At 37.1% G+C, this 20,071-nt stretch overlaps 1 protein-coding gene and 2 pseudogenes across 1 annotated transcript in view; 1 reads left to right on the top strand and 2 right to left on the bottom strand.

Annotated features, from left to right (window-relative positions):
- Positions 1-20,071, top strand: part of LOC123244152 (guanine nucleotide-binding protein subunit alpha-11) — a 95,397-nt gene that overhangs the window by 40,572 nt on the left and 34,754 nt on the right. The window contains exon 2 of the mRNA XM_044672464.1: positions 11,783-11,967. Within this exon, the coding sequence (XP_044528399.1) occupies positions 11,783-11,967 (185 nt within the window). The remainder of the gene's footprint in view (positions 1-11,782; positions 11,968-20,071) is intronic.
- Positions 1,254-1,347, bottom strand: LOC123232744 (annotated as a pseudogene).
- LOC123244158 lies at positions 13,406-13,899 on the bottom strand (annotated as a pseudogene).

Below are 20,071 nucleotides of genomic sequence, written 5' to 3'. Positions count from 1 at the left end.
TTTTTCAGTTTTCAAACTTTTTTTCCCCTCTCTAACCTCTCAACTTCATTCTGTGGTGGGGTGGAGGACTGAACAAAACTAAAATCTAAACAAATTTCCACATATCTGTTTGGGGATTTATTGCAGGAGGTGACCTGTGGATTCTTTTAGTGTCCATTTTGCCCTCCTGTTCAAGAGTATCAGGGCAGTTTTCTTGGATAATTTCTTATGATGTCTAGGCTTTTTTTTTTTTTTTTGGTCATGACTTTCTGGTAGCCTAGTAATTCTCACATTGTCTCTCCTGCGTCTATTTTCTAAGTCAGTTGGTTTTTTTCAATAAGATATTTCATATTTTCTTCAATTTTTTCATTCTTTTGATTTTGATTTTGTTTTATTGTTTCTTGAATGATATGAAACCATTAGCTTCTATTTGCCCAATTCTGATTTTTTCATTTGGTCCATTCTACTTTTCATGGTACTCTTTTCTTCATTTGAATTCTTTGCTTTTTTTCCAGTAAGCCAATTCTGTTGAACTTTTTGTGCCTTTTCCCACTTTTGACCATCATTGCTTTTAAAGCTAGTTTCTTTTTGCATTACTTTTATTTCTTTTTCCCATTTTTCTTCCACCTATCTTATTTGATTTTTGAATTCCTTTTTTAGTTTTCCAGAGCAATTCCCTTTTTTTGTGTGCATGTGGCAATTTTGCTTGTGTTTGTTTGTATCTCACCATCTCCTGTTACTTCTGTTCTTTGCTCTTTTTCCCTGAGGAAATTTTTGGGTTTTTTTTTTTTTTTTTTTTTGGTTTTGTTTTTAACTGCCATTTGTTCATTTTCCCACTAGTGGACTGGGAAATCTACATGTTGCTGACCATTTCTATCTTAGCTTCTGGCTCACAGGGTTTTGCCCTACGGCTGGCTATCTTTAGTGCCTCAGCAGAGGCTTGAGAGAGCCCAGAGCTATGGACCTCCAGACCTCACTACCAGGGTTTGGGACTTTTGAGGGATAGGTCTAAGGTGCTCTTTTGTTGGTGTAGCCCTCAACCCCAGGATGCCAAAGTTGCCTATGCCCTGGTTCTGAGTCTAGCATGATAGGTGGGGTTGTGGTTGGCCTGCACTCTTCTGTTTGCAGTTTTGCTTCCAGTTCCCCCTTAGATCATGGAAATCCACTCCCTCTGCCTACCTTTCACATTGTGCTCAGTGAGAGAGCCCCCTTACGCATCCTCTTTTGACTCCTGTCCTTTTGAGGTGAGCATATATAAAATTATAATGATGGGTAAAAATATGGAATGCTTCATGAATTTGCAAGTCACCCTTGCTCAGGGGCCATGCTAATATTCTCTCTCTATATATGTGCTGCTGAAGCAAGCACCTCTCCATTCTATTTAATCCTTACCCCCAACCCTATGAGGGAGTTCAGGAAAGGGCTTATTATCTTCATTTTTTCAGATGAGGAAACTGAAGCCCGGGAAAGGGAAATGATTTACCCAAAGTTGCTCATAACTAGTAAATAACTAGAAGCCAGAACTTCTGGGTAATTCCTTATGTGGTGCTTATTCCACATGACCACATTGCCTCTCTTCATGCTGTCATTTGTCATTTTCTTTAGATTTGGCACAGTTGGTAAGATCCAGTGTGGAGTAGTCTTTTGTGTTCATGTTCATCAAGCTCATACTTAATATGAGCTAATACTGTATTTGTCATCCAGGAGGCATTTGAATAATTGGAACTATAGCATTCTTGATTTTTGTGACTTAGACTACAGTGGATTTATAGCCAAAATGAAATATTCAGTTCCTTTTTTCATCCAGATTGAGTCTTCCGCGTATCAGATTATATAGATCAAATTGCTTTCTACTTCTTTCTGCCCCTTCCCAGTTGTTGTTGATTTTGTTTTAAATATTTAAGTTGCCCACACTCAGCCCTGTCCAGGGCCCATGCTAATAATGCTGCTACTTTCATTCTTTTTTTTTTTTTTTTGGTGATATCGGAGTCCTCATTTTCATTTTTTCTACTGGACACAGATTCCATCTAATTACAGTTGAACTGAGTAGCTTGCTATCTCTGTCTGTTCCTTCTCTTTTCTTTGGAAATATTTCATCTGTAGGACTGATCCTTTCACATTTGGTTGTATCATATGTCTGTCTTCCCTTAATGGATGTTTCTTTGTTGCCTTCTGTCCTTTTGAATAATAAAAAGGTGAAATTTCACCAAAACTGGCTAGTCCCACAGTGATCTACAATCATAGATTTATTCTAGGCTTTCTGACTCCAGATTCAATGTTTTGTTTGTTTTCCCCATTGTACCATGTTTCCTCCTTAGAGCAATATATTCACCGTAATTAAGTCATACCTCAGCACTCAAAACTCTCATGACCAAAATAAAGGCCTGTTGTTCATTTATTAAATATCTACATGTATAGTATATAATGCACTATAGTCAGCCCTGGTGTAAGAGTTTAATTTTAGGGTTTTATGCTAATATGAGAGTTATAAAGTAATATTGTGTTCACCGATTTTAAAATATTATAGCTTAAATCAAAATGACTTTTAGCAGTTTTTATTTACAAAGAGGAGGGAAGAGTGAAAGTGTAAATGTAGATAAAGAGACAGATTTAAGACTGTCTCCACATGGATTTCCTGGTAATCTTAAGAAGTCTTGGTAGTGTCTTCAGCCAGGGTTCCACCAACACAGCCAGCCAGCCAAACTGGATCCAGGGAAAAAGTCTCCTTCAAGCCAGGAAAGGAATTTATGGAATCAGTCTCTCCAAATGCCAGGAAGAGCATGAATGCTAGACCATGCTGCTCTTCTTTTATGCTTCTTTTTCCATGTCACTTCCTATCACTTCCCTTTCTTCACAAAAACTGATGGCAGTCTTTCAATTTGCCTAGCACTGCCCAAGGTGGGGGGGAAGGGAAGCAGTGGCTTTTGGAGGTGTGAGCTTACTCTAGTAAGTGACTAGGGAACTCTCATACTTATTGATAAACAGGGGTACTTTAAGTTCTTGATTTGGTTAGCTAAAAATAGGCAAGGGGAGAGTTAACCCTATCTTCATACTGGATGAGAAAAAGATAAGACCAAATTCTTGCCCTAATGGAGCTCACTGTCTACTGGAGTGGAAAAAAAATTTTCTCATCTTACTGTAATAAGATCTAGAATGTGTTCTACATATAAAAGGAGTATATAATGTTTTGAGATCAGAGGAGAGTGACAGTTTCCAGATTTGGGAATAAAGAATGATTTCATGGAGGCTAAATGGGTAGAACGTTAGCTAGTCTTGTGGTGGTCAGAGGATCTGTCATTGAATCCAAAATGACAGGCACAGAACTACAGTCTTGACCTTCCCAAAGGACTGCCTAATTTTTTAGTTCATTTTTACTAAATATTATGAGACTTTCCTCCCCTTAACTTTAGTCTTAAGTGCTGGTAATCATTTTTGGGTTGTTTTCTTTCACTGTAGTTTTCCCATTTTTTTCATTTCATGAGCATGATGAAAGATCTACTATGTGCGAAGTAAACTGTTTGCCATTGAGATAAGATCAAAATGAAACAAGAACTATTATCTCATGAATCTGACAGCTGTACTTGGGGGGGGGGAAAGCATAACAAATAACAATAATACTATCTAGAATTAAAAAATAAGAGACCAATAAGCTATAAGCATTTATTGACACTACAAGTTAACAACTGAAGATACAAAGAAATGTAAAAACAGTTCCTGCTTTGCAGATGCTTACATTCTAATGGGGGGAGACAGTGCCTGTAGAGAAATAGGTAGCTAGCAGATAAATATGATGTAGATGGATGGTAACCTTTGATGAGAGAGTTCTTGTAGCAAGGGGAACCAGAAAAGACTTACTACAGAAGATGGCTTTTGAAACTGAGTCTTGAAGGAAGCCAGAGATTTTAAGAAGTGAAGGTGCAAAATGCATTCCAGGGTAGTAGGATAGCCATTGCAAAGGACATGAAGAGATAGGGAATGGAATTCTTTTTCTAGGAACAAATCCAGTTATTGGCTGGAAGATAAGAGCATGTGGAGGGGAGTAAAGTGTATGAAGACTGGAAAGGTAGAAAAGGGGCCAGGGGTTGAAGAAATTTAGATGCTAAAAAGAAGTTTCTTTCTTTTTTTTTTTTTTCTCATGGAGATATTAGGAAGAGCCAATGGAGTTTGAGTGAATGTGGAGTGAAATGTTCAGAACTATTGAGAAATGAATACAGATGTTATCAATGGGTGGAGAGACATCTGTTCAGGGCGCAAAGGCAAATGCTTAGATTGTTCAAATAGGTTATCCTTAACCTCTTGGCAGATTGGTGGTGGTGGTGTCCTGTGAAGCTTTAAAGCCTCTCTTCACAGCAGCACAAGATGGAAGAAGTTTGGCCTGGGGAATATGGGAGCCCTATTAGGAAGTAAGATGTGGTAACAGATAGGAAGAGATCCTGGACCGTTTTTGGTATGGTGATAAAGTGACTCAAGACACATGGTCTGAAAGTAGGATGAAGAAGAGAACAAAGACTGGAGGGATATTTTTCAGTAAAGTTAAAAATCCCTTTTTTGACCATTTCTACCTGATCAAACACTTCAGCATTTTAAAGAAATATGTGAACTCAAGTCTCTTGATCGAGTCTGGCATAACAACAACAACAATAATAATAAAGATATTCTCAGTATATGGAACTTAACCTCCATGCTAATTATTTCCTATTTATCCTGTATATAGCTTGCTTTGTTCTTCTTCATTAGGTTATAGCAGTGATGATGAACCTTTTAGAGATGGAGAGCTATGCTTCCGCCCCCAGACCAAGTGCCACACCCCGCCACCTGAGGAGGGAGGAAGTGCTCCCATTAGGCCCCTGGGCAGAGGAGTGGGTGATGAGAGGTGCATGTGAAGGAGGAGAGTAACTCTAGCACTCCACTCCCTTCCAGCTCTGCTCACCTCCAGCTATGTGCCATGCTGTGAGCTATGCTCCTCTCAAACCTAGCTCCTCTCCAACTCCACCATGGATCACCTGCACCACAGACTCAAGCTGTTGCTGTCTGGGCTGTGGCCAGCCCACACTCCCACCCCCCCAGCATGTGAGTCCCCCCAGAACCTTACCCCAGACAGAGGAGAGAGGAAATGCTCCCATTGGGCTGCTGGGCAGAGGGGCAGGTGAAGTGAGGAATGTTCTCAGGTCCATGGAGAGGGGGAGAGGGGAACATTTCTGCCAAAAGTCCCTCTGATTTTCTAGTATCAAACTCTGGAGGGTAACTCCAGAAGTGCCCACAGAGAGGGCTCTGTGTACCCTTTTTTGGCATATGTGCCATAGGTTTACCATCACAGGATTATAAGCTCCTTAAGAGCAGAGTGTCTTTTTCTTCTTTGTATCACTAGCACTTTACAAGGCCTGGCACACAGTGCTTTAATAATTGTTTATTGATTGATTTTAACTAGGGAAAAAATACTCTAAATACTCTATTTCAAAGGCAAAATATCCTGCATGAATTTCTTTCACGCATTTTCTATTCTGAAATGTATATGATTATAGTCTTTTTTTTTAGGTATAATTTTTTTTTTAATTTTATTTTTTAGAAAAAATTTTTTCCATGGTTACATCATTCATGTTCTTATTCTCTTCCCCCCAACATCCTCCCCCCCAGCCGATGCACATTTCCACTGGTTTCTTCATGTGTCATATATGATTATATTCTTAACTTGATATAAATTTTGTTTTTGTGAGTGGTTTGGGCTTTTGGTTAGCTTATGGAAGATGTTAAGTGGGATATAGGCCCTGTACTTTGGAATATCATGGAGAATTGGAGAGATTCTGCAGGACTAGAGAAGGGAAACTTATTATTTTTTTTAAAGGAAAATGAGAGAGGGAAGGGAATAAGCATTTATTGATCACCTTTATGTGCCAGCTACTTTAAGCACTTTAAAAGTATTATTTCATTTGATCCTTAAAACAACACTGTTTTGGAGGTATTATTATTATTATTATTATTATTATTTTATAGTAGAGAATACTGAAGCAGAAGAAGGTTAAGCAAATTGCTCAGTGTCTGAGGCTGGATTTGAACTTAATGTCTTTGTGATTCCAGGCCTAGTTCTTCAGGTCCACTTCACTACCTAGCTAGGATAAAGAATCTATAGCCTGAAAATTATAGGTCAGTGATTTTGATTTTGATTCTTGAAAATATTATAGATGCTCTTTGTATCCTCAGATCTTAGCACAGTGTTATTTAGCATATAAAAAGCAGTTAATAAATGCTTATAGATTGATTTTTTGAGAAGAAGGAGTTATAATTCATTTTTAAAATCTTTTGACACCAGTGTTTGGATACTGCTTTGGTTACAATTTTTGTGTCCTTCAGATGCAAATGTTATTTTTCCTTTATACTCTTATAGTCATCATGTAAACTATAGAAAATATTATTAAAGTGACAATTAGTAAACATCTGGAAAAGAAATTGATAATTACCAAGAGCCAGCTTAGCTTCAAGAACAAACTAAATTTATTTCCTTTTTGATCAAGTTGCTACACTGATAAGTTAGGGAAATACTATATGTATGTTATACCTATATTTTAGATATTTCCCAGAGGTTTAATGTTTTAGTGAAAATATTGAGAGATGTAGGTTAAGTCAATAGTATAATTAGTTGGATTCAGAACTAATGATTGAATGGCAGGATCCAAAGAATTGATGATTAGATATCAACTTTCTAGAAGGCCAAGTTTACCTGAATAATCTGGTGGAATTGCTTTTCAGATCTAGGAGGGAAGAGGGAAGAGGAGAGGAAGAGAACATGAATCATGTAACCTTAGAAAAATACTTAAAAATAAATAAATAAAAGATATTTAGAAGGCTTCCAGTTGAGTGTTCCAAGGATGATCTCTATATGGATCTTTTTAATATTTTTTTCCGTGACTTGAATAAAAGCAGAAGTGTTTTGCATATCAGATTTGCCAGTGACCCAGAGTTGGGAGGGATAACTAATACACTCAGTGACAATCAGATCCAAAAATATCTTGGCAGATTAGAAAAGGACTGAATACAAGATGAAATTCAAAAAAGGATAAATGTGAAATATTACATTTGAGTTTGAGAAATAGTACAAATGCAAAATGGAAGAGGCATGGTTAGACAAAAGTTTGAAAAGCATCTGAGGATTTTATTGGGCCTTCAGTTAAATATTTATAGAAGCAATGTGGATCAGATACTAGACTTGAGTCAAGAGTCAAGCAACAAGCATTTATTAGGTGCCTACTATGTTTAAAAAGTTTTTAAATTAAATTTTGTTTTCTTCAATGAACAAAAGTTAAATTTCTCTCCCACTTCTCTCCACTATAAGAAAAGAAACCACCTATCTAACGTTCTCCGCCTTTTTTAAAAATAAAAACTTTGTCAAGTTAAAGAAGTTTTTACATTGGTCAAGTCCAAAAAGATATTATTCTTATTCCTATTCTGTCCCCTAAGATATTTGTTTCTCTTTTACGAGGTAGATAACATGCTTTATTGTCTGCTCTCTGATATTATTGTTGGTGATTGCATTCCTTGATCAGAGTTCTTAAGTGGTCCTAATTGTTTGTTTTTATAGTGTTCTCATTGCAGACATTGTTCTCATGGTTCTTTTCACTTCACTCTGTATCAATTCTTAGAGTTCTTTCCATATTTCTCTGAAACCATGCCTCTCTTTAATTTCTTTTATGGCACAATAATATTCTCTTATATGCATGTGCCATAATTAATTCAGCTATTTCCCAAGTTGATAGTCCAGTTTTTTTTTGGACATCACCAAAAAATTTCTATAAATATTTTTGCACATAAATTCTTTTCCTCATCTCTTTGGGATATAGGCCTAGTAGTAGTAATACTGGGCCAAAGGGTGTACACAGTTTAATTAATTTTGGTGTATGGTTCCAAAGTTCTTAAGTGCTATGTATTAGCGCTGAGCTCAGTGATACGGATAAAGGGACAGAAATCAAGCAGTTCTTCCATCAGGGAGCCTACATTCTTTTGAGGAGGACAGAAGAGACAAATGTGCTTATCTAGGTATATAAAAATTGTGTAGGAAGGAAAATAGGAATGTCTATTTTCTTTCTTTTTTATAGACAGGCAGCCCTGAATTTTAATCCCATCTTTGACATTTACTAGTTTTTTTAACTATGAGTAAGACTTAGTTAACTAATCTGTAAAATGGGGCTAATAAAATTGTTTACCTCAAAAGTTATCTATGAGGCTCAAAGGAGATTATTCATTTAGAATGATCTATAGCAGGGGTTGGCAACGTATGGCTCTGGAGCCATATCTAGCTCTTTTGAGGGCCAGATATGGCTCTTTCTGCAGGAGCATAAAGTCCATTTTTTTTCAGGTGCTATTACAGGAGCTGCACTGTGAGCACTGTACGGCTCTCACGAAATTACATTTTAAAAAATGTGGCGTTTATGGCTCTCACAGCCAAAAAGGTTGCCAACCCCTGATATATAGAATATAAACCACTATGTAAATGTCAGCTATTACTAATATGATCACCTTCTTTTATTTGGTGGAGTCCAGAGAGAAATTATCCTCTTACAACTTGTTACTTTGCTATTCTATTTTACTTAATATTTATGGACTATTACACAGATGGATACAATTAATTTGTAGAGTTTTTGTTTATTTTTTTGTAATTGACTAAAAGTATTAGGATAAAAGCTCATCTTCTGTCGGCTTTCTGAAGGCATTCTTGGTACAAATTCTTGTACCAGATAAGATGATAAAGATGATATGTACTTTATCCTGGCAAACGTCTGTTTTCAAGTCTTACTTCTGACTCTTGTATTTGTGTGACCATGGGTAAAAAACTTACTGGGTCTCAGTTTCCTTATCTTTAAAAGGATCAAAAAATTACCTGAAGTACTTGCTTCAAAGGGTTTATAGTAAAGTTCAAATGCAATAATGTCTATAAATTGCTTTGCAAACTTTAAACCTTAAAGCAATGTATGTGTCTCATACAACATTTGAGCTAACTCTGATATGGCTGTCAGGAATGCTAATTTTATTTTTAGACTGCGTTTAATGTCCAAGTACAAGGAAATGATAGTTCCACTGCCCTTATCAAGCTACATCTGAAGTTCATTTAAGTGTGCTATATTTTAGAAAAGATGTTGACAAGCTGGATGTTGTTTAGAGTAGGACAGAAAGGGTAGTGAAGCACCTCAAAATTAAGTCATATGAGGATTAGATGAAGGGAATGGGAATAATAACCTGGAGAAGACTAATGGGGAAGAAGAACAGGATGACCCTCTTTAAGTGAAAGGCCCTCATGTGGAAGGAGCATCAGACTTGTTCTATTTGACCTCAGAGAGCAAAACAAGGAGCAATAAATGGAAGTTGTAGACAGGAAATTTAGACTTGATGTTAGGATAACTTCCTACCAGTTAGAGTTATTTTAAAAATGCAGTGGGTCCTCCAACTCCTTCAAGTAAGGAGATCTTCAAGCACAGGCTGGATGACTGCTTCTGGGTGATGTAGGGGCAGTTCTTGCTCAGGTACAGGTTGGACTAGAAGGCCCTTCAGATACTCTCTAATTCTGAAACCCTCTTGTGCTGAATGAAGTGAAGCAAGAAGAAACTCTGATGAGGAAATGGAAATTAAAAAAAATAAAGCCTAGGCACACCCCCACCTTTGTCTGTTCCTTATTTCCTTTATCTTTAAAATAAGAGTGTTGGGCTAAGTGGCATCTAAGGCACCTTCCCACACTAATATTTTATAATTCTAAAAGTGAGTGATATGATAGGGAGGATAACTGGTATTTGACAGGGCCTACATAGACCCACTTTTCCAGCTGCACTGTCAGTAGTGTGGACATGCTTTGTCTGAATATTTGTTACTTGGATTTGTAACTTCAGAACACATTTATGTGTAATTTGTTATCTGTTGGCCATCTATTAGTTGGTTTCTCAGAAAGATTTGACAGTACAGAAACCTTTTGATATCTCTGGTCATAGGCATCAGGGAGTATAGCTAAGGTATACCCATTAATAATTTTTTTTTTTTTTTTTTTGGTGAAACCCTTACTTTCTGTCCTAGAGTCAATACTGTGTATTAGCTCCAGGGCAGAAGAGTGGTAAAGGCTAGACAATGGGGGTGAAGTGACTTGCCCAGGGTCACACAGCTAGGAAGTGTCTGAGGCCATATTTGAATCTAGGACCTCCTGCCTCTAGGCCTGCCTCTCAATCCACTGAGCCACCCAGCTGTGCTCTCCCTCACCCCTGGAATAATCTTAACACTTGATCTTAATGAATTCACTTTATTCTCTTTCCTTTCTCCCTTACCTCCATATCCTCAGGATTTCCCTCATTTATAAAAATGATCAGATGGCTTAGTTGGTAGTTTGACTTCTTTCCTGTGAAAGTTGGTGTTTTCTCTGGTTTCTTTTCTTTTTAAAAATTATTATTATTTTACCAATTACATGCAATAATGAATTTCTACAGAAGCTTTCTGAGGTTATATGATCCACATTGTCTCCCTCCTTCAAATCTCTCCCCCCTTTCTGGAGCTGGCAAGTAATTTGATCTGGATTATATGTGTATTTTCATATAAGACTTATTTCTGTATTGTTCATTTTTGTAAAAGAATAATTATGTAATCAATCCCCAAATAAATTGAAGTGAAAAATCATACGCTTTGGTCTGCATCCTGACTCCCACAGTTCTTTCTCTGGAGGTGGATAGTATTCTTTGACATAAATCCTTTAGAATTATCCTGGATCATTGTATAGCTGAGAGTAGCTGTCTTTTGCAGTTGGATTATTCCACAGTATTGCTTTTACTGTGTACAATGTTCTCCTGGTTCTACTTATTTCACTCTGCATTGGTTCACATAGGTCTTTCTAGTTTTTTTTAAATCATCCTGTTCATCATTTCTTAGAGCACGATAGTATTCCATCACCGTCATATACCACAATTTGCTCAGTCATTCTCAAATTGATGGATATCCCTTCAATTTCCAATTCTTTGCCACCACAAAAAGAGCAGCTATAAATATTTTTGTTTGTTTTCTCTGATTTCTACTGAACAGAGAAATCAACAAAAATTCAGAAAGATTTGGGACTGGCAAAGAGCTCAGATAAGTTACAAACTATATTATTTATCCTTAGAGAAGCAAGAATAAATTGGAGTTTAAAACCCAGTTGCCAGGCTTGGCCTTTTTCAAGGTAATTGGCATCTTTTATGCATAAGAAGCAGTATGTTAGGTAATCACTTGTATGCCAGGGATTGAGATTTTGGTATTCTCTTCATTGGGAATTCAACATATGGTACTTTACTGGTTGCCTTAATAGAGTTGTGTTTGGCGGGGTGGGGTGGGAGAAGAAGAAAAAAAAAATTTTTTTTTGAGGTCCTTTACAGTTTACTATAACATGAAACTGGTTTTAAATACCAGAATTACCTTGGCCTTGACACATGCTTTCTTTCTTTCTTTTTTTTTTTAAAACCCTTAACTTCTGTGTATTGGCTCCTAGGTGGAAGAGTGGTAAAGGTGGGCAATGGGGGTCAAGTGACTTGCCCAGGGTCACACAGCTGGGAAGTGTCTGAAGCTGGATTTGAACCTAGGACCTCCCGTCTCTAGGTCCGATTCTCAATCCACTGAGCTACCCAGCTGCCCCCGACACATTCTTTCTTGAAAGGACATTTTGATATTTCTTAGATTAGAAAGAGGAGACTCTGAGAGAGGTTAGCTGGGAAACTCATCCAAATTATTTAATTAATAGGAGAGGAAGGTGGCAAATTTTTTTCTCAGTACAGAATTTTCTCTTATCTAATTTCCCCACTTCCTTTTTCAGGCACTGGTGAAAGTGGAAAGAGTACATTTATTAAACAAATGAGGATAATCCATGGTTCAGGCTACTCTGAAGAAGATAAGAGAGGCTTCACCAAGTTGGTCTACCAGAACATCTTCACTGCCATGCAGTCCATGATCAGGGCTATGGAGACCCTGAAGATTCTTTACAAGTACGAGCAGAATAAGGTGAGCCAGAGACCAAATAGTCATCTCCTTCAGTAACTTCATTGTGGAGTTCTATGTTTTGGAGAATGGAATTGTGAAAAGGACATTTTGAGATTGTTCAATATCATAGTTTCCTAGAAGTTAACTCTTCTGAATAATTTGATTTCCTCCCTGTGAGAATGAATAATCCCTCTTAAGAATGAGTTACAGAGTTGAGCAACCTTGTCAGTGCTTATAGTGACACATGCCACACATGCAGATTGAATGTCCCTATGTGAACTCAGGCCCATACAGCAGAAGTATATATAATGGCATAAGCAGGGCTAGAGGAATGTCATTTTCATTGTTAGACAAGCCTCTAGGCCTGGAAATGTGGACCAAAGGCTGAGGGTTGGAGGCCAGCAGTTCGTGAGATGCTGGAAGACCTGCTGAAAATCACAGTTGGCCCATGACTTACCTCTTTTGGCTGTTGCTTACTGGATTAGTTTATGGGGAATGGGGAATGTTAGAAAGCTCCAAAGCTGCCTCTTAGTAAGTGAACTGTTTAACTGGCTCTGAATGAAGCCAGCTTACAGTGCTGGTGTCTGGCTCTGTTGTAACTTTCCCTTCCAACATGATGAGCCATTGGTGATGCAGAGTTCCTTAAGTTAAATGCAGGATTTCTTTGGTATCTAATTGGAATCCACAGATTTTCTCAGACAGATGCAGAAACCTGCCTCTAGGTCCATAACGACACCCACTTGTATAGCTGTGCATAAGGGTATGCTCTTGCTGCTTTTATTGATCTGTTTTCAAGGGCTTATAACTTAACCACAAAAATTTGCTCTGGGCTAAAACTTGGCATATGAAGAATGCATTTTTTGTACAAATATGGTTTAAATTAATATAATTCACTTCAAGATTTGAGAATGCCAATAAACTAGATTTCAGATTTGTCTTAACTTTTGATCCTTCCTCCTCCAATGTGTATCAAAATTGTAATTCCAAACAAAAACATTGTCTCCCTGCTCCCTCCTTGCAACTGTGGTCAGGTGTTGGTTAGAGATTTTAAGCAGAACATAAAACTTCTCTTAAATTCAGTTCAGCTTTGTACTAAGGAAACAGGCATGGTTATTGTTCCTTTTACCTCACTAGTAGCCAGCATTGTCTTGGTGAAATGAGTTTACTGTTTCAAACTAATGTTTATTTTGCCAGATTTACCCAGAATCGGCACTACTCCATTGCCTTTTTTTTTTTTTTTAAAGCCCTTATCTCTGCCTTAGAATCAATACTTAACTACCAGTTTCAAGGCAAAAGTGTGGTAAGGGCCAGGCAATTGGGGTTAAGTGACTTGCCGAGGGTCACAGACCTTAGAAGTGTCTGAAACCAGATTCAAACCCAGTACCTCCTGGCTCAAGGTCTAGCTTTCAATCTACTGAGCCACCTACCTGCTCCACTCCATACCTTTTTTTTTTGTTTGTTTATTCTAGCAATTTAATTAGTTATGTAATTTTTACTCTTGCATTTTTTCAATAGTTTCTTCCTTATATTTGCCTGTTTCCTTTCCTACTTGGCGAGATTTGGCTTTTCGTTTAAGGATCTTTTTTCGATCTTTGTCCAGTTTTAGCCTTTGTGATAACCACCTTGCTGGGGTGAATGCCCACATGGACAGTTGTACCATTAGCCTTCTCCCGTTGCACACGCTCAATGTAGATCACATATTTCTTTCGGTAAACTTGGTCCACTTTGCCAATCTGCTGACCTTGGTAGTGTCCTCGAACAACCTGGACTTCATCATCTTTTCGAATTGGCATGGAGCGGACATTGTACTTCTGTCTTAGCTCCTTAGAAAGAGGAGAAGACATAATCTTCCTCCGTATGTGGGAAGGGGCATTGAAATGCCTCTTGCGGTTCTTGCTTCGGTCAGAGGTCACAAAGGGATTGAACTTCATTTTGACCTTAGCGCCACCAGAGATGGCCGCAGAAGAGAAGAGTCACTCCATACCTTTTTGAGATTTGTTTATCTAGTCTGGACTGTTGAGGAGGGAGAATGAGAATTGGTAAGTTGACATTTGTGCAATTACAGATGGGTCATGAAGAAAAAGAGCTTCTTAAAGCACAGTAAAGGGGCAAGTTTAAGCTAGTCTTTCTAGTTCCAAAGAGATCCTGTTGGATTCCTGAGCTCATTTGAGACTCATCACTGTTAACAATATCCTGAGGCTTTTTGGTATCCTCTCTCATGGCATACATGCTTTGTGCTCTCAGCCCTACTGTGGCTTGGCATCAGTCAATTTGATTAAAACTCCAGGGAGCCAAGAGTATCAAAAAGTGAATCCCAACTTAGGCTGTAATAAAAGTAATCTAAAATCCAGAATAAGAGGAAATGATAGTTCTGGGCACCACATTTTAGGGAGAGATTTGGCCACAATGGAGAACACACAAAGAAAAGTGGCCAGGATCTGAAACCACATTAGTTTTAAGAAATGGTCAGAGGAGCTGGGGATCCTTAACATGAAAAAGATAAGACATAGTTAATGTGAAGACTCCATTTAGAATCATGGAATATAGGTTGGAAGGAACTTGGGCAACCATTTAGTCCAATATTTTATATACTTAATCTATAAGTTAGGTACACCTACTACCGTACCATAATCATGCACATTCTAAAACTTAAAAATAGAAAAAATTTTTAAAAGGATAAGATAAAGATGAAACAATATTTGATACTAGAGGCAATAGAAAATCACAGGATTTTTGGGAAAGGCTTCTAGTGGATGGAGAGCTGAGCCTGGAATCAGGAAGATGAATTCAAATCCCACTTCGGATGCCTTCCAGCTATATGACTCTGGGCAAGTAACTTAACCTCTGTCTGCTTTGATTTCTTCAACTGTTAAACAAAGATGATAATAGTGCCTCCTTCCCAGGATTGTTGTGAGGATTCAATGAGATTTAACAATTGTGTAAAGTGCTTAGCACAGTGCTTGACACATAGTTAAGCATAATATAAATGTTACTTGTTAAGTTATCTTGCTGGATTTGGAATTGGGAAAACCTGACTTTGAATCCACTTTCAGATGTTTACTAGCTATGTCACTCTGGGTAAGTCACTTAACTTCTCAGCCTCGGTTTCCTCATCTGTAAAATGAGGATAATAATAATATATTCCTTATAGATTTATTGTGAGAATCAATTCAGAAAACATATGAAAAGTACTTTACAAAACTTAAAAGTGCTTACCTAAACGCTAGCTATTATGTTCCATCATTGTCATCATCCTGTGAACAGGGAGTGATTTGGTCAAACTTGGACTAAAGGAAAATCAATTTGACACCTATAAGGTATAGAGAATGGAAAGGGAAGAGAGTTGAGTCATGAAGACCAGTTAAGAGCCTATTATAAGAGACTGGATAACAGGTGATGATGTTTCTGAATTGGGTTGGTACCAGTGACAGAAAGAGACAGTTGAGAGATACAGAGGTAGAACTGACAACATTTGGAAATTGATTGGATGTGCATTTGGGGAGGGGTGAAGGCAAGAGTATGCTGGAGCCAGCTGCAGCCATGTTTGGATTGTTAAGTTTTCAATGTGAGCATTTATATATCATTATCAACAAACAGTACAAATCAAAGCTTGATTTATTATTTTGTTGATTGTTGAGGCTTAAGAAAGAGTAAATGTTAATAAGTCAGGTTAAAATTTAAAAGCCGGAGCTGTTTCTTAAACATTACCAGCACTCTCCTAGGTGAGAGAGAGTGAGGAATGAAAAATATATGATAACATGTTCCTCCATTTCCCAATTGATGAGCATTCCCTTGATTTCCAATTCTTTACCACCATAAAAAGAGATGATAAACATATTTTTGTATGTATAAGCCCTTTTCTTTTTTCTTTTCTCTCTTTGGGATATTGGCCTAATAATGTTATTACTGTATCAATTGGCATATACGATTTTACAGTGCTTTGGACCTAGTTACAAATTGTTTTTCAGAACAATTTGTTGGACCAGTTCATTAGTATACCTAATTTCCCTCAACCCCTCTAGCATTTGTCATTTCTGAGAGGTATCGGATGGTGCCTTTGAATTATTTTAATTTTCTTTTTTCTAATCAATAGTGATTTAGAGCACTTTTTATGTCACTGTAGATAGCTTTGCTTTCTTCTTCTGAAACTTCCTGTTTTTATCCTTTAACCATTTATCAGTTGGGAAATGGCTCTTATTTTTATAAATTTGACTCAGTTCTATGTGAATTACTTATTTGAGAAATAACACTTTTATCAGGGAGACCTTTTTAGCATAATGTAGTTTCCTGATTGTCTCTTTTTAAAAATACATAAATTTTTGTTTTTTCTTTGTCTGAGATCATGATTGCTACCTCTGCTTTTTTTTTTTTTAAGTTTAGTAAAACATATTAGATTCTGCTCCAGTCCTTTATTTTAATTCTGTGTATATCTTTTTGTTTCAAGTGTGTCTTTTATAAACATCATATTATTGGATTCTGGTTTCTAATTGATTCTGCTATCTGTTTCTGTTTTATAGGTGATAAGCTCATCCGAGTCATTCATATTTATAGTTAAGATTACTATGTATTTTCCCTCTATCCCATTTCCTTCTGTTTCTTTTCTCCCTCCCCCTTTTTTACTCCCCCTTAATCTGCCTTCCCCTTTGTCATCAACTTCCCCCACCCCCCTTTTATCCCCTTCGCATATTCCCTATTGGGCAAATTAAATTTCTGTACATAGTTGAGAGTGTATGTTCTTCTCTCTTTGAATCAATTCTGATGAAAGTAAAGTTCAATCATTGCCAGCCACCCCTACTCCCCCATTTCCCTCTCCATTGTAAAAGCTCTTCCTCAATTGCCTCTTTTACATGAGAAAATTTCCTCCATCCTACTCTCCCCCCTACCCCCCCCAATCCTTCCTCTTTACCCCTACATTTATTTTGGAGATCATTCCAGCATATTGTCTCATACTCATGCCCTCTGTCTATGTAAACACCTTTTAATTACCCTAATAATGACAAAGTTCTTTTGAGTAACATTTATTTTCTTCTCATATAGGAATGTAAACAGTTTAACTTTATTGTGTTCCTTATGATTACTCCTTCATGTTTAGTTTTTATACTTCTTTTGAGTCTTCTATTTGAATGTCATCTTTTCTATTCAACTCTGGCCTTTTCATCAGGAATGCTTGAATGTCTTCTATTGCATTAAATATCCATTTTTACCCCCCCTTAAGGATTACACTCAGTTTTGCTGGGTAGGTTATTTATGGTGGTAATCTTAGTTCTTTTGCCTTCCAGAATATCATTCCAAGTCTTCTGGTTCTTTAACATGGAAGCTGCCAAATCTTGTGTGATTCTGACTTTGGCTCCATGATATTTGAATTGTTTCTTTCTGACTGCTTTGATATATTTTTCTGTTTGACCTGGGAACTCTGATATTTGGGTATAATATTCTTGGAAGTTTTCGTTTTGGGATCTCTTTCAGGAAGTGATTGGTAGATTCTTTCATTTTCTATTTTTCCTTCTGATTCTATGATATCAGGGCAATTTTCCTTGATAATTTCTTGTAATATGTCTAGGCCATTCTCAGCAGAGGAAAGAAAAACAAAATAAGTGAGGAGCTTTACCCTCCTTTTAGGATTACTTATTTTTGTCATATCTATGCCACACAGCAACCCTAGTTTTTCTCTGTATTTACCTTTTTATCTAATCTAATAGCTATGGAAAAATTTCTTCCTGTTCTTAGCTTTATTCAGCTTATTCGGAGCCTTAGAATTCCAGGAACTGTTTAAAGTATCATGCTCTTACTTTTGTTCTCTTTTTACCTTTTTTTGTTTTCATCTCTTTGAAATATAAGGTAATGCTTTTTGAATCTTATTGTATTATTGGTGCATCCACATCAATCTCTTTAGAGAAATCCCATTTTTCTCCTTCAGAATAATTTCCCCTGGGGTTTTTAGAATTTCATTCTTGAGAGCTTCCTATCCCTTCTGGGCTGATTTCCTTTATAGAATTTTAGTCCTGAGATCCTATCCTTCCTTTGTACCCCAAGAAATCTGCTTTCCCCAAAATCTAGGGAGCAAACCAGACTATGCCTAGCTTTCCTCTTTTCTGTCATAAACTCTAGAAGGAAATGGTCATTTCCCATAATTTCCAACCTAGCAACCAGTTCCTTCCTGTTAGTGAAAATTAGATCCAGAATAGGATTTCCCCTAGAGAATTCCTCTCCCTTTTTAAGGATGAATTTTCATTAAGATAATTCAAGAAATTACTAAATGCTTTACTTTAAAAAAATGTTTTCTGCCTTGGAACTGTTATTGAGTATTAAAAGGTATTTGTGTGTGTCTATTTCATTAACTATTTCCCAATTACACCTACAGTTTTTTTTTTAGCATTCATTTTTTGAATTGGGTTCCGGATTCTCTTTCTCTCCTCTTCTCCACTGAGAAGGCAAGCAATATGATATCATTATACATGTGAAGTTATGCAAAACATTTCCATATTAAAGAGAAAACACACAGAGACAAGAAAAATAAAGTAAAAAATATATATTTCAATCTGTACTCAGAATTCCTTAATTCTCTCTCTGTAGGTAGATTTTATTTAGTATTTATCCTCATGAGTCCTTTGGAATTATCTTGAATCATTGTCTTGATCAGAGTTGCCAAGTCCTTCACAGTTATTATCCTTACTGTATGCTATACTGTATATAATATTATCCTGATTCTGCCTACTTTGCATCAGTTCATATAAGACTTCCCAGGTTTTTCTGAAAGCATCCTGCTTGTTATTTCTTATAGAATAATAATAGTTCATCACAATCATATTACAACTTGTTCAGCCATTTTCCAGTTAATTGAGCATCCCTTTGATTTCTAATTCTTCCACCACAAAAAGAACTAATTTTTTTGAGAGAGAAGAGTTCCAACAATTGTCTAGATAATTGAAATCTCTTCCACTGTCATAATATTTTTCGGTGCCAGGCTTGTGATCTCAAATTCCTCATCTATTTCATATATATATATGATCTATCAGCAAAATTTTTTTCTATCTCCTTTGATCTTTGGCAAAGTGCTTTCCATTCTGTCATCTCCCATTTCACTCCTGAATTTTCTTACATTAGCATAAATTCTTAATATATGGTACTTCCTCCACTCACTCCCTGATTTTTTAAAATTTTAAATCTTAAACTATTTATTTTAAGCATTTTTCCATGTTTCCATGATTCATTTTCTTTCCCTCTCCTCTTCCCTCCCTCCTCCCAGAGCTGACAATAAATTCTACTGTCGCTCCCTGTTTTTTTTAAGCTGTTCTATTTCTTTTAAATGAGATATACCTATTCAGAAGCATATTCCTTTCCTGAGTTTCTTACCTCCAAATAAATCTCATTGATAACTATAGATCAGATTTATGTCTTTGCATTACGACTTTTAGTTTCTCTGGCTTATTAAACTAAGCTTTGGATATCTATTAGTAGGCATTTGAGGTCATGAGTTTTATTCCTTACTTTCTTGAATTTATTTATTATTTTATTTTATCCTGGGACTCCATTCTAGGAGCATAGGGCCACAACCAGTAGGCAATGGGACACACAGTTGCTCAGGGTCACCCAGCTGGGAAGTGTCTGAGCCCGGACTTGAACCTAGGACCTTTCGTCTCTAGGCCTGGCTCTCAATCCACTGAGCTAGCCCAGCTGCCCCTACTTTAGGTTGCAGTTTCTTTAGCAGATGTAGTTTTTACAGGGTGGGGTTGCTAGCCCCACTCCCAACCCTCCTCCTTTTTTCAGGGACCGTCCTTGGCCCAGGAGTGGTAAGGGTGGGCAGTAGGGGTCAAGTGACTTGCCCAAGGTCACACAGCTGGAAGTGACTGGATTTATATTTCCTATAAATTCCTATGTATATCAACTGTTATTCTTTGCTGGAATCCCCTCTATGGTATATAGCTTGTTGTATAAAACTTAGGAAGCCAGGGTAGCTAGGAAGCACAGTGGATAGAGCACCAGCCTGAAGTCTGGGTTCAACTGTACCCAAAGGCACTTCCTAACTGTGTGACCCTGGACAAGTAATTTGACCCCAATTGTCTAGCCTTTGCCACTCTTCTGTTTTAGAATTTATATGTAGACAGAAGGTAAGGGTTTAAACAAA

The sequence above is a fragment of the Gracilinanus agilis genome, chromosome 1, assembly GCF_016433145.1.
Source record: "Gracilinanus agilis isolate LMUSP501 chromosome 1, AgileGrace, whole genome shotgun sequence".
NCBI classification, from domain to species: Eukaryota; Metazoa; Chordata; class Mammalia; order Didelphimorphia; family Didelphidae; genus Gracilinanus; species Gracilinanus agilis.
Note: the sequence above shows the minus strand (reverse complement) of the source record. Positions and strands in the feature narration are given on the sequence as shown.